General features: G+C 35.4%; 1 protein-coding gene and 1 pseudogene across 1 annotated transcript; both read right to left on the reverse strand.

Moving 5' to 3' along the window:
* Positions 1 to 12,811: 12,811 nt before the first annotated feature.
* On the reverse strand, positions 12,812 to 15,198 carry LOC121388121 (protein unc-93 homolog A-like). Its single transcript, XM_041519346.1, has 2 exons — positions 15,069 to 15,198; positions 12,812 to 13,370 (listed from the first exon to the last, which is right to left on the reverse strand). Exons 1-2 carry the CDS (start codon positions 15,133 to 15,135, stop codon positions 13,102 to 13,104), a joined length of 336 nt encoding a protein of 111 aa, XP_041375280.1. The 5' UTR covers positions 15,136 to 15,198; the 3' UTR covers positions 12,812 to 13,101.
* Positions 15,199 to 19,232: 4,034 nt separating this feature from the next.
* On the reverse strand, positions 19,233 to 22,179 carry LOC121389233 (annotated as a pseudogene).
* Positions 22,180 to 23,416: the final 1,237 nt, after the last annotated feature.

The following is a 23,416-nucleotide window of genomic DNA, read 5'->3' on the forward strand; positions in this document are numbered from 1 at the left end:
TAAACCAAGGTTTGTGAACACTACTAATCCGTTTACAATATTGTACATTGTTTCCTGTTGTTCTGACACCAAACACCGTCCTAGCCGACTGATTGAAAAGCTTGGTAATACTATTGACTGCATTGTCAATATTGACATTTGGACTGTGAGTACTATTCACCATATCGTGCATGATAATGTTGACCTCGTTTTGGTTAATAATTTCAACAAAATTATTCTGTAATGATTTCTTCCATCTACATGGCTCTGTTTTCAAACTATAATTATTACTATATACTGGAAAGTCAAATTTCAATTAATTTATAACCATTGTTATTCGGCTTTTTTTAAAATCTTTGTTGTATTTTTCAAGTGGTATATTTAAGCAGTGCAATAAATTGTCATCATCATCTAAACATTTTGAAAACAAGTTATTAATTTCAGCAAAGCAGGTTAAATTTCTGTCAGTGGGGACATAATCAAGTAATAAATTGGTTCTGGCATTAAAATCGCCAACAAGGAGTACAGATTTGTTTAACAGCAGTTTATCAGTTATTTCACAATGTACTGTTTGAAATGTGTCTACAGTATTATATGGTGATCCTTCTGGTGGAATATAAACAGTTCCTACTAATAAACTAGAATTGTTGTTACCCATATGTACTCGAAACCATAAAATGTAATCAGATATGCTACATATATCAAAGTCAACACAATTAACATATTTTATTTTCACGGCTACACCAATCCCACCTAAATTTCTTAATGAGTAACTGTATCTATTATTCATTACATATTTATAACCTGGTATGTCTATAAAATCAATATCACTTGTTTTTGTTTCACAAAAACACAAACTATCATATTTATTCAAAAACGCTTGAATCTCGGGTATAAGTAATTTGGATTTCAACCCACAAACATTTAAAACACTAATTTAATATTGTCCTTGGTCCTATTCTGTTTTTAATATATATAAATGATATTGTAAGTGATATCACTTCAAATATACGACTGTTTGCTGATGATACTTCGCTATATATAACTGTTGAAAATCCTAATGCATGTTATAAAATTTTAAACACAGACTTAGAGTGTCTTAATAGATGGGCAAAAAACTGGTTAGTAAAATTTAGTCCTAATAAAACTGAAACAATGACTTTTAGTCATAAAAATGTAAACATTGAAATTCTAGGTTATTCTTAGACAATGTTCAGATATGTGAGGTTGAGGTTCATAAACATTTGGGTTTAACGTTTCCAAAATCTGGAGAATGGGACTGTCATATAAAAGATATTGTGGATAAGGCCAGTAAAATGATCAATTGTCTTCGTTCATTCAAATTCAGATTATTTAGAAAGGCATTAGAAACAATATATAGATCGTTTATTCTTTCCATATTTGACTATGCAGATATAATTTGGGACAACTGTACTATATATCAGGCAAACACCCTTGGAAGTCTCCAATTAGATGCTCTTCGTACAATTTGTGGTGCTGTAAGAGGAACATCTCACCAATTGTTATATAGAGAAACCGGTTTCATACCTTTACTAGAAAGGAGGAAGCGACATAAACTCTGTATGATATATAAACTTTCAAATAACATGTTACCAACTTTTTTAACCTTACAACTACCTCGCTCTGGTGCAGAACGTAATGAATACTACATGCGTAATGCGGAGAATCTACAAACATATTTTTGTAGAACAAAATTGTTTTCGAACTCCTTCTTTTCTTCAGCAGTAAAATTATGGAATGATCTGTTGCCTGATATTAGAAATTATTCTTCATTAAAAATGTTTAAAATACAAATGAACAAACACGACCCTGCTGTTCCATCTTATTTTTATGAAGGTGATAGATGGCAACAGATTCTACATAGCCGACTCCGTTTGGGTACCAGTGATTTTAATGGTCACAAATTTGTATGACATGTGACAGATACCCCTTCTTGTATTTGTGGCCATCCAGTTGAAGATGCAGAACATTTTCTATGTTTTTGGCCAATATATGTTGCAGCTCGCAATAACCATTTACTGAAATATTATAATCTCAAGTGTCATACTTTGCTATTTGGAGATTCAAATTTAAGTGTCCAAGAAAATATCTCTATATTTAAATCTGTTCAGAATTTTCTTATAGAAGTTGGCGCTTGGCGTTCGTGACATGTTCGCTTGCTTGGTGCTTCGGGAGATGATGTACCGCTTCTGTTGCGAGTTTGTCCCGTAGGGTTCACTGGTTCAGTCGGCTTCTCCTTTGGATATATTCGCTTGCCGTCTATAAACAACGTGTCAGCAATAAACGAAACGTGTTGGTTGTTTTGTTTGGCCTCCCTAAACAGTGGGTACATTTACCTAGACCTCTCGACGATCTGATGGGGATACTGCTTCATTATTCCATAGGGTCTTCCTTTTAACATGTACGACTTCCGGCGGATAGTTTCCTTGTCGTAGTAGCGCTCAAATCGGATTACAATTTGTCTCGGTTTGGAGTTGAGTGTTTTACCGTCACGGTCCTTTTTAAATTTTTCAAATCTGTGTACTCTATCGAAATAAAGTTGTGAAGTGTCAAAATTCAGTTCCTTTTCTAAGAAGTTGTACAAAATGTCCTCAATATTTTCTTTATAATTTTCTTGGAGTCCAGCAAACAATAAATTGTTCCTCATGGACAGTGTTTGTAGATCATACACTGTCTCTTGTAATTCAACTTTTTCACTGCTTAATATATCTGAATTTACGCGCAGAATCTCCAGCCTTGCATTTATGTCGTTAATTTCTCGGGCGGTCTTTTGTTCAGAAGATTTCACCGCTTGCCTAATGCTCTCGCGTTCCTTTTTTGATGTATCGAAAGCATCACTAAGAAACTGACAACTATTTTCTAACACATCGACTCTTTCACATGTTGCTTTCAGTTCATTTGTAAGTCGACTGACATTGTTTTCAATATTGGACAACTTGAGCTTGGCAGTTTGTTGTTCAATATTGACGAGCCTTTCCATCAAACATTTGGCCCATGCGGGCGGAGACATAACGCTATGACTATCAGTACTCATTGACTGTTGTTGAGCTTGGCCTGGCTGTGGAGTGTTCATCATGTATCTGAATTCTGCTCCCCTATGCTGCATCTCGGTCGCCATATTGGGTGTATATGGATGTCCGTTGTCAAACGTTGCACGATGCATACATCCACCATGATTCTGATTTTGGCTCATAATTCACAGTTTTTGGAATAAACAATACTAAACACAAACCTCGGTTGTCTATATGCGAAGTAATGATCAAAGTCAGACAAGCATAGTTAAATTACAAAATTCAGCTGGAGCTCATCTAAAGACGTCTTACCATCTTGACATGCGCTTACACTAAATTACAGGCCTGCATCAACCTGGATATTTGCTGACATCACAACAGCATCTGATCACTTGTATCACAGCTTCTGGTGCTGCTTTCTCTGAACTAATTATTGGTTAATACATGTATGATCATAAACAAGTCTACACACTGCACCTGCACAAGCAGGATCCTGGTTGTGCATAATAAATATGTCAAAATATTGTCAAAATGGCCGCCAGACAAGCACACGCCAATTCGTCGCTCTGAGAGTTTTTGAAGTTTACAGACAACAAAAACACGGTTCAGATACTATTTCTACTAGCATAACTGTCTGTAAGTATCAGAGACTTTGTATGTATAATACTATTAAGCCAAAATAAGTATATTGGTCGAGGAAATTAATCAAAATAAAATACATATACCATGTGATTGTCGGACAATGGCCATTATGTGACATTGACCAGCGAGCTTATCCATTAACATTACTCAACCCTTAGCTTAATACTGGTCATGGGAAGAAAACAGAACAAGCGGCGAAACGAAAGAAAACCTCAGACTCGGACAACAGTCAAAGCGAAATTTTTAACATTACCCTGTCAACTATGGATAACGAGGGTGCGAACTGCGAAAACATGGACGCCACAGATGCATTCAAACTTTCAAACTTTATTTCGATTCACTCAGGCCGTCAAACGACAGCATATGAGGACATATTTTACAATAGTTATTTACAGTGACAAGATGACAACGGGAGTTCTTCATAGAATATATACAGACATAATTCAAAATATCTATATACACATTTTAAAAAGAAGACACGTGGTGACAGAACATTTAAATAAAGCAGATAAATCTTTATACGTCAGTACTTTTAAAAGTATAAAATGATATCGGAGATGTTTATCTATGGTTTACTAAATTTACTTGTAATTTCAGAGATTAGTTTTGACAATTTACGGAGAGTGCTTATTTTATTACAATTAAACAGTTCTTTGAATTTAAGAGTGTTAGGTTTTTTATAATAAAATGGCTTTATAAACCTTTTGCGTGTATTCGTAAAATAATTACATTTAAATAAGTAGTGATATTCATCTCCAATATCATTTTCTTCGCACAATGTACATAATCTATTTTCGACTGGGATGCTATTCCAGCGTCCTGTTTCTATGGGTAAATAATGATTACATGTTCTGAATTTCAGAAGGTTGGTCCACAATTTTTCGGGTAATTTAATAAAGTATTTTTCCAAATTTAAAGTTTGTTTAAAAATAGAATATGTTTTGCCTTTTGGATGTAGACTCGATGTTGTTATGCCATGTTTGTAGGTACTGGTCTAGTTGCCTTCGTTTAACATGCTCGGTTAGTATTTTTACGGATGGGAAATTTTTAGACATATAAATATCGGTCATGCCTAGGTTATTTAACAGGTGTATTAAATTTTCTAGCCAGTTATAGCTGTGCCCGTTTGCAACAGATTCTTTTATCATATAATTAAGAATTAAATTAGTGATTTTTGTAGATTTACCTTTAACTATACGTGCCCAGAATCCTATAATTCTTTGATCTGTAACTAGTTTTAGTGGCGTTCTACCAAGTTCCCCATATAACATACAAATAGACGTACCCTTTTTTACTGGCAATAACCGTCTGAGAAAATGTATATGAATATTTTCTATTATGTCCACATTTTCGTATCCCCAGATTTCACAGCCATACAAAAGTATTGGGAGGACCATTGAATCAAATAATTTAAGCTTGCAATCAATTGGCAAATTATTACCCTTGGCTTTAGATAAAACAAAATATATTGCTTTAGTTGCACGCTGAATTAAACATTGTTTTGTTATTTTAAATTTGTTTTGTTTAGTGAACGTTAAACCTAAATATTTGTATTCTTTAACATTTTGAAGAGACTTATCTCCGAGAGTAAACTTTTTCTTATAGTCATTTGCATTTCCATTAAATATGATTATTTTTGTTTTTTCACTGTTTACTTTAAGTTTCCATTTTTTGCAGTATTCCAAAAAGACATTTAGATTTTTTTGCAAATCGTGAGCATTGGTTGCTAGTAGTGCAGTATCGTCGGCACATAGGAGACAAAGTAAGTGGATACCGATGTCTAGAAAGCAATCGTGGTCATCTATAGCGGTGGCTACCCCCGAGCAGTTAGAATTTAGTAGGTGGTTTTCTAAGTCATTTAAATAAAGTGAAAATAGGACAGGTGACAAATTTTCACCTTGGAGGACTCCGGTATTGCAAGAAAATAATTTTGAGCATTCGTTATTTAAACTGATACAGGATTTTATACCTTGATACATTTTTTGGATAATTCTAAGGAATTTGCTATTTATGTTATAGTTTAATAATTTTTGCCAAAGGAAGCTTCCTGATATCGTATCAAATGCCTTTTGGAAATCAATAAACGCACAGAATAATTTCTTTTTTCTTCTTTTTAAAATTTCGATTAGAGAATATATATTAAACAGATGGTCGGTTGTGGAGTAGCCTTTTCGAAAGGCAGTCTGGGCTTCAGTTAAGATATTATTTTCTTCAAGGTAGTCATTTAGTCGTTTATTTAGGATCGTTGTAAATAGTTTTGAGCTACAGCATAATAAGGTTATTGGTCTATAATTTTCTGGCATAGAACGGCTTCCTTTATTTTTAAAGATTGGCTTAATCATTCCTATCAGCCATTCATTTGGGAAAATACTGTTATCTAGCATAACATTGAATAGTTTTGTGTATATTGGCAACATTTTGTCCGCAGTAGATTTAATGTACTCATTTGTAATATTATCAATTACGGAAGCTTTTCCATTTTTAAGTTGTTTTATTGCATTTGTAACTTCTCTTTCTTCAATCGGTTTATCTAGAGCGTCATTATCTAATTCGACAGTTTCAAAATCTGTATATTGATTTATATCATTATCCATAGGATCTCCTTCATTTGTTTTTTCAAAAAAGTTGCTAAGTTCGTTTAGTGATGGGAAATTATTATTCACAGTTATTGGTTTTAATAATTTATAAAAAGATTTTGGGTCATTTAATTTCAGATGCAGGTGAGACTGTTAGACAAAAATCAAAAGAGCAAAGTCTATGAAACTGTTTACGTCCGATAACCAAATTCAAAGTTTGCACAAAAAAGTTGATAGCATGTTGGAGTTACTTGTGTCAAAAGATTTTTTTCATTCTCAAATATAGTCGTTAAAAGCAGACATTACTCAGTCATTGACAGCTAAAATTAATGAACTTGAAGGACGTATCTTTGACCTTGAAAACGAAAACAAAACTCTTAAAGCTGAAATTAAATCCTGCAAACAACAAGAAAAAACAGACGACAGATTAAGACAAACACTTTTTAATATCACACTAACGAATGACAAACTGAACGATCTTGAGCAGTGGACGAGGAAATCTAGCGTCAGGATTTTCGGTATTAAAGATACTGAGAAAAATTAATCCCATGTGGTAACCGAACAAAAAGTTGTCAAATTAGTACAAGAGAAATTGGGAATAGATATGAAAAACAGCATTGGCATTGCACATCGTGTTGGAAAGTTTTCTGCCGAACGTGACGGAGGAATAATTGTAAAATTCCACTCTAGAAAGCACAAGCTAGATGTCATACAGAACAGGAAAAAACTAAAAGGTTCCGGAATTTCAATTGCAGAGGACTTAACAACAGTAAACCATCAGCTTTTGACTAAAGCCAAGGAGACGTTGAAACGGCTTGGTCATCCGGCGGTCGAATCATGGCCAAACTTAAAGACAACAGGATCATAAAAGTTACCCACCACACCGACCTCAGTGCTTTATCCAACCGACATTCCACACCTGCGCACGGAGACCGGTTTGATCCACACGAGACTCGCCCGAAGTCTATAATAATTTCTCTGGACGCTGCAACTACCTGAACTAAATTTATTCTTATAAAAGTGTAAATACAAAACGTGTATATACTGTTGTTTAGAGCTGTAGGACAATATTCCCGGTGATCGTTATTTGTCACACCCAAACATTGCTAAAGGAAACGTGTATACTATTGTCTTAATTTTTATTTATTTATTTTATTATTTATTTTATTTTATTTTATTTTATTTTATTTTATTCTATTTATTTAGTTAGTTTTTAGTTTTGTTGATATGATCCAAAAAAATACAAACTATCAGCTGCAAAATTGTTTATCGTGCCGCCCTACTATTTTATTTTATTATAATATTTTTTGTACTGTTTGTCAGTGCAAGCGGGTCTTCCCTTTCTGGTTTTACTACTATCACTATTATTTCCCAGCATCATAACTATCAGTATTTTACGGCTATTATTTACCCCTCATTTCCTATTATTGTTGTTGTCGTCGTCATCATTATCATCATCATCATCATCATTATTAATACTAATATCATTTGTACTATTATTTACCCCGTTTAATTTTCGACTAAAATTATTAGTAGTATAGTTAATAGTATTATTGGTTACTACTACTACTATTGCTACTGCTACTGGCTACTACTACTACTGCTGTTCTTGCTGCTACTCCTACTATGTACTGCTATTGCTATTATCAATGCAAAACTGAGTTTCATGCAGTATGAACGTTGGATTTTTAAGTTATGAGATACGGATTGAACCAATACAAGTGTTTATCATAAAAACATTGTCAGAGATTAGATGCATAACTGTGTGAAATGGAAATAGGTAGTAAGGTCCACGCCAAACACTGTTAAAGCTTAAGCTGTAAAACTCGTTTTATAACTTTTAGCACAAGCGTGAACGAAGTTCAGCCGCCAGTGCATCAAACGTAACGGCTTGTCTATTAACTGCACACTGCGGCGTGTTAGGCTTCATGTTTTTCAGACCTGCGTACGCCGTGCGCCTTTCTGCCTGTTTGGTTTCTTGTAATTTTACTTTTTAGCAAACTCCATTATGTATCTTTTTGTATTGCACTCATGTACATGTATGGTGCATGTTTGTTTGTTTGTTTGTTTGTTTTATTATTATTATTATTATTATTTTTTTTTTTTAGAAGACTATCAAATTTGTAGATATTTGACGAAATTTCAAAAACTGTTTACATGAATATACTTTTGAAATTATTTGGATTACAACACAGTTAATAGTACTATATCTGTATACACACAACGTATTTACTTTTAATAATATGACTCTGTGTGTGATAGGCTCCTGGTTGTCACAGCTTTCTGCATACGAGTATTCATATCCTTTACACTGTTATTCTCTGCATACATTTCTTGCTATCTTCCACCGTCATATTTGTCTTTATAAGCTTTGTCGCATCACTCTTCTATTCTTTGCCAAGTCGTATTTCAATACTAGTATTTGTTTTTGAGCCGGTGAATTGTTACTTACAAACTGATTCTATTTACATTCGAGTAAAGCAAAGTAGTGGACAACAGTCAGTGTATACGGTGCCTGTATTTTGTACATACATGTATATTATTAAGTATGTATTACACATTTTGAAATGACTTCGGTACAAATTATGACACTAAACTGTCAGGGACTGGGAGATCCAGCAAAAAGAAAAGATGTATTATATTAAATTATCTGAAACAAAAAAAATATAATATATATTGCCTGCAAGATACACATTTCATTAACGGATTGGAACCATACATAAAAGCACAGTGGGGTTACACGTGCATTTTTAATTCCTACTCTAGTAACTCCAGAGGTGTAGCTATCATGTTAAATAATAATTTTGAGTGTAAAATTAATAAAACCAAAACGGATAATTCTGGAAATTACATAGCAATGGATATAGCTATAGAAAATACAACAATAACGCTATTAAATATTTACGGACCAAATGAAGATAACCCTACCTTTTTTGAAAATGTTCTGAAAAATATTGAAGACTTTGAAAATGAACAGTACATAACTTGTGGCAACTTTAACTTAGTGTTAAATCAGGATTTGGATACTAGTAATTATCTACATGTAAATCATCTTAACTCAAAGAAAACATTGTTAGATAATTTACAAGTGTATGATTTGGTTGATCCATTTAGGGAATTGTACCCAACATTAAGAATGTATACATGGAGAAAGAAAAATCCTATTAAGCAGGCGAGATTATATTTTTATTTGATCTCTAACAATTTGATGACACGTGTAGAACAAGTAACTATTGATAATAGCTATAGATCTGACAATGCAGGAGTGATTTTAAAATTAAAACTAAATACTATTAAAAAAGGTACAGGTTTGTGGAAATTTAATACTTCTTTATTAAACGACAAAGAGTATGCTAAGATAGTAAAAGAAATAATAAATAATATAAAAACGCAATATGCTGTCCCGGTATATAATATAGATGAAATAAACACAATTCCAAATGACACACTTCAATTTACCATTAATGATCAACTTTTCTTGGAAACGCTATTAATGGAAATCAGAGGGAAAACGATATCATATTCTTCTGCAAAAAAAAGGGAAAAACAAAAACTAAAAACTAAACTGTGCGAAGACTTTAAGGCGTTAGAAGAAAATGCAGCCATAAACTTTAAACAAATAGAAGAACAAAAACAAAAATTGGTAGAAATTAGAAAAGAGAAATTAAAAGGGCATTTTATTAGATCTAGAGCTAAATGGGTAGAAGAAGGAGAGAAACCTTCAAAATATTTTTGTAACATGGAAGCAAGAAACTTTCATAGCAAATTAGTTTCCAAAATAGAATTAGAAAACGGAAATTTAATCACAGACCAAGCTGAAATATTGAAAGAAACAAAACGTTTTTATGAAAAACTGTATTCAAAAAAGGAATCTAAATGTGAAGATATAACAAAATTAATTGAAAACTGTAATTTTAATATTCTCTCTGATAACGAAGCAGCAGAGTTGGAGGGGGAATTAACGTATGCTGAAGCTTTATTATTTCTTAAAAATATGAAGAATGAAAAAAGTCCTGGTTCTGATGGATTTCCAGCAGAATTTTTAAAATTCTTTTGGCTTGATTTGGGGCACTTTGTAGTTAGAGCCATCAATTATAGTTACAGTATTCAAGAAATGTCACATGTACAAAAACTAGGCATCATAACCTGCATACCAAAAGCAAACAAACCTAAGCAATTAAAAAAAAATTGGAGGCCACTCACCCTTTTAAATTGTACTTATAAAATAGCATCTGGTTGCATTGCAAATAGGATAAAAACCGTATTGGACAACATTATTGAAAAAGACCAAACAGGATTTATACAGGGACGATACATAGGAGAAAATATAAGGTTGATATATGACATTATGCAATACACAGAAACATATAAAATACCAGGTCAGCTATTATTAGTCGATTTTGAAAAGGCGTTTGACTCCTTATCCTGGAAATTTATTCAAAAAGCTCTAGACATTTTTTATTTTAAGTGTTCAATAAAAACTGGGATACAAACACTGTATAAAAATTCAGTTTCAGCTGTAATCCAAAATGGACATCTATCAGAAAGTTTTAAGTTATACAGAGGCTGCAGACAAGGCGATCCGTTATCGCCCTACATTTTTATAATATGTGCAGAAATACTTGCCATTTTAATACGCAATAACAAGAATATTAAGGGAATTTATATTGATGGAGAAGAATATCTTATTTCGCAGTATGCAGATGATACTACTTTTATTTTGGATGGATCTCCCGAGTCACTGTACGGCACACTTACTACTCTAGACTGCTTTGCAAAAATATCAGGTTTGAAGCTAAATTATTCTAAATCAAAGACACTATGGATTGGCAGAAAAAAAATTCTCAAATGAAGTCTTTCATCATACTAGATGGAAATTAGAATGGGGTTCAACTAAGTTTACTTTATTGGGAATTCGCTTCTCTTTAAATCTAAAAGATATAGTTAAAGAAAATTTTGAACCAAAAGTATTAGAAATGGAAAGTACAATGAAAATCTGGAGTGCACGAAAACTGACGCTATTAGGCAGACTCACTGTTTTAAAAACATTAATAATACCCAAAATAATAAATTTACTAATCTCATTACCAACTCCATCTGAATTTCACCCCATTTGATAAAAACGTGATCTAAGTGTGTTACAGGTTTGTAGATTAACCAAATTATAATTTATTTTCGCTGGATGGAACTAGGGTGTGCGACTTTAATTAAAGCAGTAAAATGTTTCACTGAAAAATATGGAAAATTAAATTGTCAAACTCTGAATTTTTTCCCTAATTATAAACCAGTTTATCCACAAAAGTTAAAGCAGATTTTAAAAGAGAAACAAGGTTGCAAGGAACAATATAAACTGCTATGCAAAACATCACAAATACCAAAATCACAATTAAAATATCAGGAAAAAGGTTTTAACTATTCATTAAGGGAATGGAAAATATATTATAGCATACCCTTTAAATGTACTAGAGATACAACTTTGCGGTGGTTTCAGTACAGAATATTGCATCGAATACTCGCAACTAACCATTTTTTATATACTATTCACTATATAGATACCAATAAATGTACTTTCTGTAATCTGCTGCCAGAGACAATGGAACACTTATTCTATGATTGTCATTGTGTTAAAAAAACTATGGAAATCTATTGCAAATTGGATAACAAATACTATGGGTGAACATATTACTTTTGATAAACATATAGTTATCTTAGGTTTGCCTAATGAACAAAACAGCAGTGTAGTAAATTGGATGATTATTAATATAAAATATATTTATTCTATAAAAATGCAAAAACAAAAATTGAACTTACAATCATTACAACGGACAATTAAAAACAAATTAGAAATTCAAAGGTGTATTCTGCTTAAAAACTGTGAATACGAATATTTTGAAACATATTGGAAGAAATGGTGTAATTTATTTATTGACAATTTTACATGAACTTTTTCAGCTGTAGTTTAACATACTGGCTTAGAGACAAACATTAAAAGATAAAATTTGCAACCCGTTATTCTTTTCTTTCACTTCTGATATTTCGTTTTTTCCCTTTCTTGTTTCTCTTCTTTCTTACTCCCAGAAATAATTAAAACTAATTACCGACAGGTATGAAAACTGATGTACATGGATATTTGTGTGTGTGTGTGGGGGGGGGGGGGGGGGGGGGGGGGGCGAGTATGTGAGTGGATGAGAGAGGTTTTTTTTTAATGCAGTATATGTTTTAAACATGAACATTGTGTACATGTAAATAGTCTGTATATACAGTATATATATATATATATATATATATATATATATATATATATATATATACACACACATGAAATATAATTAAAATATGTGTACGTCAGTGAGCTCAGGGCACCTGAACCCTGACACTGCCAAACATTTCTGGGGACAATAAAAAAAAAAAAAAATAATAATAAAAAAAAAATGCATGTAGACATAATTTTAAATGTGTTATTATGTAAAGTAAAATATTCATATAGTTTGGAGCGTAGATTATTTTATTATATAACATTTAGTGAAATATCTTAAAATATCAGTGAAATAAAAGTGTTATCAGTCACTCAGTGATGATAACACATTTTAGAGTGAAAATTTCACTATTTCACTCTAAAATGTGTTATCGTCATTGTAAAAGTTTTATATTCACTGCAAGAAACCCGGAACTATTTTGCTGCTGCCATTTTAAAAATAGAGGTAAATTGCCAAAAGTTATATAATAAATAGAAAATTTCATGTTTTTTGTCAAATATGATTTATATCTCATCTCGTGAAGTTTGCAAACATAAAATATCCTCTATATATTTTACACAAATTATGATGCAATGATATTCATCTGCAATCAGATGTAAACATATCGCCAAGATGTTAACATATTGTCGTCTGTTCTGCGTCCGAGGTTTGATTAGCAGCATTGACGGAAGAGTTCCGAGTGACTACCCGTCGTCTCTCCGTGATCTCCACGACGCTGTAACACGCCATTCCCACGACGAGAAAACCACCACAGATGTAGAGTTTTACGTCTGCACAGAGAAAGTCATTGTAGGCGTACGTCAGCATAAAACCAAACGACTCCCAAAGACGATAGTTGGCGAAAGCTGCTTCGGTGTTTTCCGTAAACAGACATCCATAAAGTGCTGTGGGCAAACATATAACAAATATAATTAGCTATGTATTTCCACAAATAATACCAAATGACAATTTGTGAGTGGAACTAGAGTAATGAAACTTCCTGTTATGCTTGAAACAATTAGTTTTTTTTACTTAATCAGCTTTATCCCGCAAAGGTTAGAATGGCGAAGGCCGCGAGGCTCTACCATTCGACCTAAGCAGGATAAAATCGATATTTTAAGACAGTAACCAGTTATTCTATTTATCTTGCAATCCACATGAAAGGAAACAAATAATGAACTGAAGCGATTTTATTACACAACTTTGCCATTTTTCAGAGTAGTATGTCCACACGTACTGAAAGCCTTGTCGCCTATAATATCTGTACACCAAAACAAAATAGTTCTTAATAACAACAATTTATTTCTTATTTTAAAAATAAACATCCTCAAAATGGTTTTTTAAAAAATCAAAACAATCAACTGGAAATAAAAGACTGAGTAACTTTGAACAATACAACATTCATTTGCAGAAGTAAAAGTAGTTCCGTCCCAAAAAGCTATATTTTTGGCCATCATATCTTGACAATACATTACTATGGTGATTGCAAGATAAATGTTGATTAAAACGCCACGTATACCAGTTTTAGCTACAATATATGTAAACAATATATAAGAACAGGTGCGGATTTAGTGGGGGGCCCAAGGGGCCCGCCCCCCCTATTTTTGGGGTCAAGTTATTATTTTTTTTTTAACTATAGCATGGAATTACACAAAAATGCACTTATTTCCCAAGAGTCTTTAAATTATATTTTGTTCATGAAAATCGTCTTAAAGGGACATTCCTGAGTTTGCTGGAATTTTTAAGATGGTATCGACCAACAGAGACTTTTTAATGATTGTAATTAAATAACAAATATATGTTTCTGCATAAAATGTTACTGACTGTATATTAAACATGTTTCTGATATGACCACTTTAACTTTTAAAAAAAAGAAGAGACCAGAGTTTATGAAATTTTGAAGATAACAAAAACAGTATGACAATACCAAAAACATACGTTAATACAGCTCTTTTGTTACTCAGATGCGAGGAAATCGCGTTTCAGGCCACTTAAATTTCAAACTTTCGAGGGGAAGCATGCCCCCGGACCCCCCTAGGAATATCGGGCGCTTCGCGCCCTCGGCCCCCCCCCCCCTATTTAAAAATCCTGGATCCGCGCCTGCATATTATTATTGTGCTTTATTTGGGATTTGATTTGGGGGTGTACAACAAAGAGAGCCATGCGTTTTTAACAGTAGCTCGGTGGTAAAGCTCTCGCTTGATGCGAGGTCAGTCTGCGATCGATCCCCTTCGATGAGCTTATTGGGCTGTTACTCGTTCCAGTCAGTACACCACGGCTGGTATATCAAATGACGTGGTATATGCTAATCTGTCTGTGGGAATAGTGCATATAAAATACCCATTGCTACTAAATGTAACGGGTTTCCTCTTAAGACTTGATGTCGAAATTGCCAAATGTTTGACATATAATAGCTGATTATTAATAAATCAATGTGCTCTAGTGGTATAGTTAAACAAAACAAACACTAAGACTTGATGTCGAAATTGCCAAATGTTTGACATCCAATAGCCGATGATTAATAAATCAATGTGTTCTAGAGGTGTCGTTAAACAACAACAAAAACCCTCTCTCTTTAACAATAAGTGGATTCAAAAGCTTACCGTTAATCTGTGTTTCGATAACAGCATCTCCCATCCCCCATATCGCTGCTAGGACGTAAAACACCATCAACTGGTCGGGGGTTGGACCCCACAATAAAAATGTAAATAGACATCCACCATGCACGACGAAAGCTGTAATAATATATGAAAAACGAAAAGAATATTGTGATTAAGAAAAATTGAGTTATAATAATAATAATAATAATGCAACAAAGCAGTTTAAGAGGGGTAGTATCGATATGTGCCAAGGGAGAATATCCCAATCAGAAATAACTACATGTACTTGAGTGGTCTCCCTTAGGCCCCCAAACACACCGAAGCTTAGTCTCGGTCTGGGTCTGTCGTATTTTAACGTCTGCGTCTACAGTAACTGTTTTCAATATATATATTAACTGCGTTTATATCTTTACATATATTTTCTTCTATAAACACCGGAAATAAATATGAGAATCCTACTTTGATTAATAAATATTTGTCCTGTTGTTTATTAAGAAAATAAACTAAAATGTGGCTTTCACAGGCTACAGCTGTCAGTCTGGCAGTGTGAAACTATAGCACATGTTCTATGTTGTCTGTTGCCAGATATGTAGTTCACGCCAGCACAGACACGGTGTGTTTTGTCAACGTTTCAACTGGTAACATACTTTAATTGCTTACAAACCGGCCTCGGTGGCGTCGTGGTTAGGCCATCGGTCTACAGGCTGGTAGGTACTGGGTTCGGATCCCAGTCGAGGCATGGGATTTTTAATCCAGATACCGACTCCAAACCCTGAGTGAGTGCTCCGCAAGGCTCAATGGGTAGGTGTAAACCACTTGCACCGACCAGTGATCCATAACTAGTTCAACAAAGGCCATGGTTTGTGCTATCCTGCCTGTGGGAAGCGCAAATAAAAGATCCCTTGCTGCCAATCGGAAAGAGTAGCCCATGAAGTGGCGACAGTGGGTTTCCTCTCAAAATCTGTGTGGTCCGTAACCATATGTCTGACACCATATAACCGTAAATAAAATGTGTTGAGTGCGTCGTTAAATAAAAACATTTCTTTCTTTAATTGCTTACAAAGGTGTAAAATCAATCCACCGATATATCGCACTAACTATTAAGAACTAACCATTAACCCACTATCTTGGACACACTGCCCAACTAGCTGTGACATATATGAGCTCAGAATAACGTGCTTGAATCTTAATTGGATATAAGCATGAATATTAAGATTAAATTAACTAAAACCACAATGTGGTGATTTCCATAAGTCGGTCAAATTATAACGGTTGTAGTTTATTTATTATCTTAATTGGATACAAACAAGAACATCAAGATTAAATCAACTAAAACCACAATATGTGGTGATTTCCATAAGTCGGTCGAATAACAACGGCTGTAGTTTATTATTCTATTACTAGTATATATATATATACTGAACAAAATAAGAAACTTCCGCTAACTTTGCTTGAACATAACTTGATGAAAACAAACCGGGGGAATAATTGTTATATATGCGTTTAAAGAGTGTTCCATGATGCATCGTTTGGTGCAAAAATCATGGCCATAGGTTAACAGAAACTGGGAGAAATTTTGACCAAGTGTGGTAGGAGTTAAACAAAAACCCCACCCACTTAATAACGGGTATGACCACCTCTTGAATTGACCACTGCAGTGCATCGCAGGCGCATAGAATTGACTAAAGTGTTGATTTCTGCCTGTGGAATATTGTTCCATTCCTGAATGAGCGCTTGACGAAGTTCGTTGACGTTAGCGGGTGGGTTGGGACGACGCTTCAATCGTCTGTCCAGACTTTCCAGACATGCTCGATGGGGTTGCGATCAGGACTTTTAGCGGGCCAGTCATCAATGAAATCAATGTTATTTGTCCTAAGAAAATTTACAGTGTCTCTAGCTGTATGAGAGGTGGCATTATCATGCTGAAAAATCGAGATGTTGGCGTTGTTATGGAACAGAGGAATGACGTGATGAGCGAGAATGTCATCGCGGTAACGTTGAGCATTTAAATTGCCATCAATGACGACTAGTGGTGAACGATAACCATGGGCAATGGCTGCCCAGACCATGACACAACCCCCACCCCCGAAACGATCTCGTTCAAGAACACAACAGTCAGCATAGCGTTCATTTCTCCTACGGTAGACGCGCACCCTGCCATCACCACGTTGTAAAGAAAATCTGGATTCATCCGAAAAAAGAACGGTATTCCAGCGTTGCCGTATCCAACGAGTGTGTACACGTGCCCGATTAAGACAATTTAGACGATGACGTTGCGTTAAAACGCATCCGACGTAAGGACGTCGTGCATGTAAACCGTTCTCCCGCAGACGATTACGAACAGTTTGCCCACTGATTCGGTTATTATGAAGCCCAGGTGTGTTAGCAGCAGTAGAAGTGGCAGTTTGGAATCGATTGCGCAAATGCGTGTTCATGATATAGCGGTCTTGACCACGCGTTGTAACATGCATGCACGTGCAAACTGAATTTCACGTTGTCGACGATTAACAGTGCAAAAATAATCGATAAAATTCATGAATCCTGATAATACAGCTCAAGGCTAATACTACCTATATAATTTCATTACACAATTAATTCTTTAACACAACAAATACTATATGTACAAATCCGAAGTTTCTTTTTTTGTTCAGTATATATATGTGACGACGAAGAATTTCATCCCAGTAGCGTATAGCTGTCAGGTTGCCTTGTACGAACACAAGTTCACTTCTGCCGGTGTATGAGATGGCTCCCCACATCATGAGACTCCCTCCACCGAATCTGTCAACTTGGGCGACGCAGTTGTTGGCAAAACGTTCATTGCGGCGTCTGTAGACACGTTGTCGTCCATCACGTCGCTGTAGAAGGAAACGTGAATCGTCGCTGAACCACACTCGCCGCCAGTTTTCCAAGTTCCACCCCTGTACATTCGTGCACCAGCGAACACGTAAATGTCGATGTTGACGTCGCAGGACAGGGCCAACATACGGTTTCCTAGCCCAAAATCCAGCTTCTCGAAGTCGGTTTCGAATGGTTTGTGCAGACACCCTTCTCAAACCTGATATGCGTCCAGCAGTGTTCGTTGCTGTGGCAGTTCGGTGACGCAAGTGCAGAACCCGGATGTAGCGATCTTGTGCTGCAGTTGTTATGCGAGGTTTTTCACTTCTGGGCCGGTCTTCAGCTGATTGAAACTGCTGGTACCTGTCCCAGAGACGTGAAATGTGCTCTGATGGACGTTCATGTGGCGTGCGACTGCTGACTGATTCACCTAACTGGAGGCGGCCTATTGCAATGTTTCGATTCGGCAGGCTTAGTCTTGCCATCTTGTAACTCGTCTACGTCGAAATGGAAATGAGGCATCATTGCAAACATTGCAGCTTTAAATACCCATCACTACCCCAATGTTTTCCCCGAGTTTCACGTGCATTCGCCAAAATCTGACCATTATCAGGATGCCACAACCTGCGTTAAATTTGTTTGCGTACAAAAAAAACCCCCTATATTTTGTAAAATCAAACACTTTTCTTCTTTCCCTATCACCTGTGCGTTTCTTGTTTGACAGAGTATATATATATATACAAAGGTATGTAGTTAGTAGTTCATACTATGCAGCATTATAACAAATTAGTACTGTACGGGGAAGGCCGTTTCTTTATTAAAATAAAAACAAAAAAAAAGTAACTACAGTTCTGTTGTGGTAAAAACAAACCACCATGAATGGTCTGTTTAGCAAAATGTTTACTATGGGACTGACCTCCATTTGCAACTTGTGAATGTGTGAAATTATCCAAATTACTATTAAATAATTCACCAACAAAAACTCGAAGAGCTTTTAACTTAATGGTGTTTTACAATATGTACAATTATCTATCTATCTATCTATCTCTCTCTCCATACATCCATCCATCCATCCATCCATCAGTCTATCCTAATCTATCTATCTAGCTGCCTATCTGTCTGTCTATCTATCTATATATATATATATATATATATATATATATATATATATATATATATATATATTTCTGCGACAAAGTCTAATACAGTTACGAATTTGAATTTGGAAACAGCTTTGCTTCCATTTCATCAAAAATTTGTTTTATATTTTTGTCAGATCCTTCTTCACTTTTATTTCAGTAACAATTCTAGTTACGTCTGTAATAGTTTTTATTCTCCAGCATTCTGACTTACTCGTGTAAATGTTCCCCAAATTAATCCTTGTTCTACGCCACTGTAAATAGTCAGTGGAACCAGAAGCTTTTGAACATGACTCTTGAAGAGATTGCTGAAAGTGGCAGTCAACAGATGAAAGGAAATTTTCCTGTTTGAAGCTTGCTGTTTGTCAAGGACAATCTTATCCAGAAAGACACTAACGAAAATAATGGCAAAAACGGATAATCCAGTAGTGATGCCGCAGACGATATAGACCTGAGGATGAAAGAAAGAAAGAAAGAAAGAAATGTTTTATTTAACGACGCATTCAACACATTTCATTTAAGGTTATATGGCGTCAGAGATATGGTTAAGGACCACACATATATTGAGAGAGGAAACCCGCTGTCGTCTCTTCATGGGCTACTCTTTTTCGATTAACAGCAAGGGATCTTTTATATGCACCATCACACAGGGTAGTATATACCACGGCCTTTGATATACCAGTCGTGGTGTACTGGCTGGAACGAGAAATAGCCTAATGGGCCCGCCGACGAGAATCGATCCCACACCGATCGCGCATCGAGCGAGTACTGTACCATTGGGCTACATCCCGCCCTCCTGAGGATGAATGCATCAACTTTATTACAACAACATTTCACTACGTGTATGCAATACGTCTGTTATTGTCTTCAAAGTAAATCTCCTTTAACATTATTATGAATGAATGAAGGAATGAACGAATGAATGAATAAATTAATAAAATAAAATTCTAGTACAAAATTACATCGGCTGTTGGGTATCAAACGAAGTTGAGTATATGAAAATCATTATTTATAATGAAAAGAAAAGACAATCATTATATAAAAACTGAATAGAGCTATGAAATCTACAAATATCAAAGATAAATATTCGAAGAATTTTCTATAAAAAAATGTGTTCTTTAAGGACCTGAATTGACAAATTTGTATTAAAATTAGAAATACATTCCCCTAACTGTGCCTTTGGAGTATGCATAAATTAAGTGGCATTTGCGTATCTGAAATAATATATAATAGCAATAGTGATCCTGTGCAAGTTAAATTCTGAGTTTTATCACTTGGAATAACCACCACCATGCCCTTGAAGACAAATGTAGAATATCTCTACTTAGCAACTACTGGGGATTTGGTACCTTGTACATCTAAGGAAGGAAGGCAGGAAATGTTTTATTTAACGACGCACTCAACATATTTTATTTGACGGTTATATGGCGTCTGACATATGGTTACGGACCACACAGATATTGAGAGAGAGAACCCGCTGTTGCCACTTCATGGACTACTCGTTTCGATTAGCAGCAAGGGATCTTTTGCATGCACCATCCCACAGACAAGATAACACATACCATGACCTTTGATATACCAGTGGTGGTACACTGGCTAGAACGAGAAATAGCACAATGGGCCTACCAACGGGGATCGATCCCAGACCAACCGCGCATCAAGCGAGCGCTGTACCACTGAGCTGCGTCCGAGTTATTTCCAGATAGCTCACGTAGACTCAGTCTCTTCATCTATTTAGTCTGATAACAGCTTTCATAAATCTTACCTCAAAGACCATTAAGAGATAAAATATAAGCACCTTTTCATCAGGAGGTCTTATAGTCTCGTTGCCTTTCTGAGGACAATAGTTGGCACCACACAGCGCTAGCTCTTTGTGTGACTTGTTAGGAAAACTGGTAGAATTTTCTGGACGTTGGCTGAATACTTCAGATGAAATAAGGTTTCCCCATATTTGACCTGCAAATGAAGAGTAAAACAGAATCTCCACCATCATGACCAACATACTGTCGTTACACAAAAGAGGTAGACCTCCACCCTGACAAATACAAAACAAAGGTTCCTATGTTGGTTCTTAAATGCCCCTATTGTCTACTTCAAGAAAAAACTATATTACTATATGGTTCTGTTAGAAAACTCCACCATAATGACCAACATACTGTGTCGTTACAGAAAAGAGGCACCCATCCCCGATAAATACGAAAAAAAAGAGCCCCTTTTGTCTACCTCAAAACCTATATTACTATATGGTTCTGTTGGAAACTCCACTATGTTGACCAACATATTGTTGTTACACAAAAGAGGCCCCCCCCCCCCCCCCCCCCCAACCACCACCACCACACAGGGCTTCTAGATTATGGTAGCCCCACTCCCATGGTTAGTGATATTCAGTGTTGGGCTAGTAAATAACTGCTATTACCATGCCAGATGACGGATTTTTTTGTCAAATGTTGCAGTTACGTCTATTTTGTAAATATAAATATCCTGACCCCACCTCAAACCCCAATGTTAGTGTTTTGAAGCTCTATCTCCCTCTTTAGGTGACATATCTAATTATTACTATTATTTAGTAAAATTGTATTAACTTAAAGTAAAGTAGGGCTAGTGAATTTTTAATCGTGGCTAGTAAATGTTTTAAATCACTGATCCCATCATACTAGCCCTCCACCTTTCTACCAACTCACTTTACTTACTAGTCTGCAACAATCCAAAGAAGATTCCGAAAAACCGATTGATGATGGCGTCTTCGGATATCCCCGTCATTTTGGAGTACCACACACCTATCTGTGTGAGGTACGTGCATTTGGCAGACCACACCGAGTCAGCGCCAAAACCAATGGACACAGCCGCTGGACCCATAAGCTCCCAGATCGCGTAGAAATTGGCCGCGTTATACAGGGCATACCCTACCATGGATATCGGGATGGTCATTTGCAGCCAAGCTTGGCTATCACGATGGGCGCCAAGAACATACAAGATGCGATGAGAGAGGCGTAGATGATGGCAACGGAACCGGATCCGACTCCTTACTCCTTTTTCAGACTCGACTGCAGATTTGATATACAGAAAAAAGCTGTGAACAGGAAGACAAATCCTATGCTGAGTACGGCCATATTCTTCAAAATCTGATTCCTGCTCATCGGAGACACAAATGGCTCTGTCTCCAGGTGAGTCTTGCCCACCCATGATGAAGGATCTGCTGATTCTGCATACGACAGGGATGCAATCTGTGAACAGAAAGTTATTTATGTGGTATCATTTTTGCTATATTTTCATTAATCCTGTTCTTACAATTCTCTACAATTTTCCAAAAAATGTGTTATTCTATTATCTGGGGGTTTTCCGTCTAGATTTCTGTGACAATATGAAACACTTCAGTTTGTAAACTAATGACCTTTGCTCCATTAGTTTCAAGTGATGTTTTTTTTTCTTTTCTACTACTACTCATATTGTTACAGATATTAATGTCCATACCTGTAGCTAATGAAATAATAACATTATTATTAGAAAGAGATATTAGAATCAATAAATACAACAATATACTTAAACTTAATAACCCAAACGATATACAAATTCGTTTGAATAAGTTTAAATCTTGAAAGAATGGCATGGCGTCTCGTCTGACTGGAATTGGTAACTTTTAAAATGTATTTATCAATGTTAATATTAGATTAAAGCACGACTGACCCAACCCTGACACTGCCATCACTGCCATATTTGTTTATGGGATTAATAAACTATATATATATATATATATATATATATATATATATATATATATATATATATATATATATATAAAAAGATCCCTTGCTGCTAATAAAAAAGATATGTATATATCATTTTTGATTAAAAATGGACTTGGTAACTTGGTGCAATGATACAAATACAATAACACAAACAAAATGAAAAACAAAATAAGACACACACACAAGAAAGCCATTCTTGTTACTTTCGGGACTCCGGGGGTGAGACATAGCCCAGTGGTACAGCGCTCGCTCGATGCGTGGTCGGTCTGGGATCGATCCCCGTCGGTGGGCCCATTGGGCTATTTCTCGTTCCAGCCAGTGCACTACGGCTGGTATATCAAATGCCGTGGTATGTACTATCCTGCCTGTGAGATGGTACATATTTAAAAGATCCCTTACTGCTAATAAAAAAGAGTAGCTCACGAAGTGGCGACAGCGGGTTTTCTCTCTCATTATCTGTGTGGTCCTTAACCATATGTCTGACGCTATATAACCGTAAATAAAATGTGTTGAGTGCGTCGTTAAATAAAACATTTCTATTCGGGGCTCCGCGTAGTCTTCGTCACAGTGGTGGTGCAGTAGGTTCAAATCCTTCCGGTTAACACTTTCTGTTTTTAATATTATATTT

Source organism: Gigantopelta aegis, chromosome 14, assembly GCF_016097555.1.
Source record: "Gigantopelta aegis isolate Gae_Host chromosome 14, Gae_host_genome, whole genome shotgun sequence".
Taxonomy (NCBI): Eukaryota; Metazoa; Mollusca; class Gastropoda; order Neomphalida; family Peltospiridae; genus Gigantopelta; species Gigantopelta aegis.

What these genes read in the sequence shown, in the direction of transcription:
- LOC121388121 (XM_041519346.1), bottom strand. Translation starts at nt 15,135, where the DNA reads ATGGTGTTTTACGTCCTAGCAGCGATATGGGGGATGGGAGATGCTGTT. An exon ending in TATCGAAACACAGATTAACG is followed by an intron (nt 13,371 to 15,068) that starts GTAAGCTTTTGA and finishes GTTTGCCCACAG; the next exon opens with CACTTTATGGATGTCTGTTT.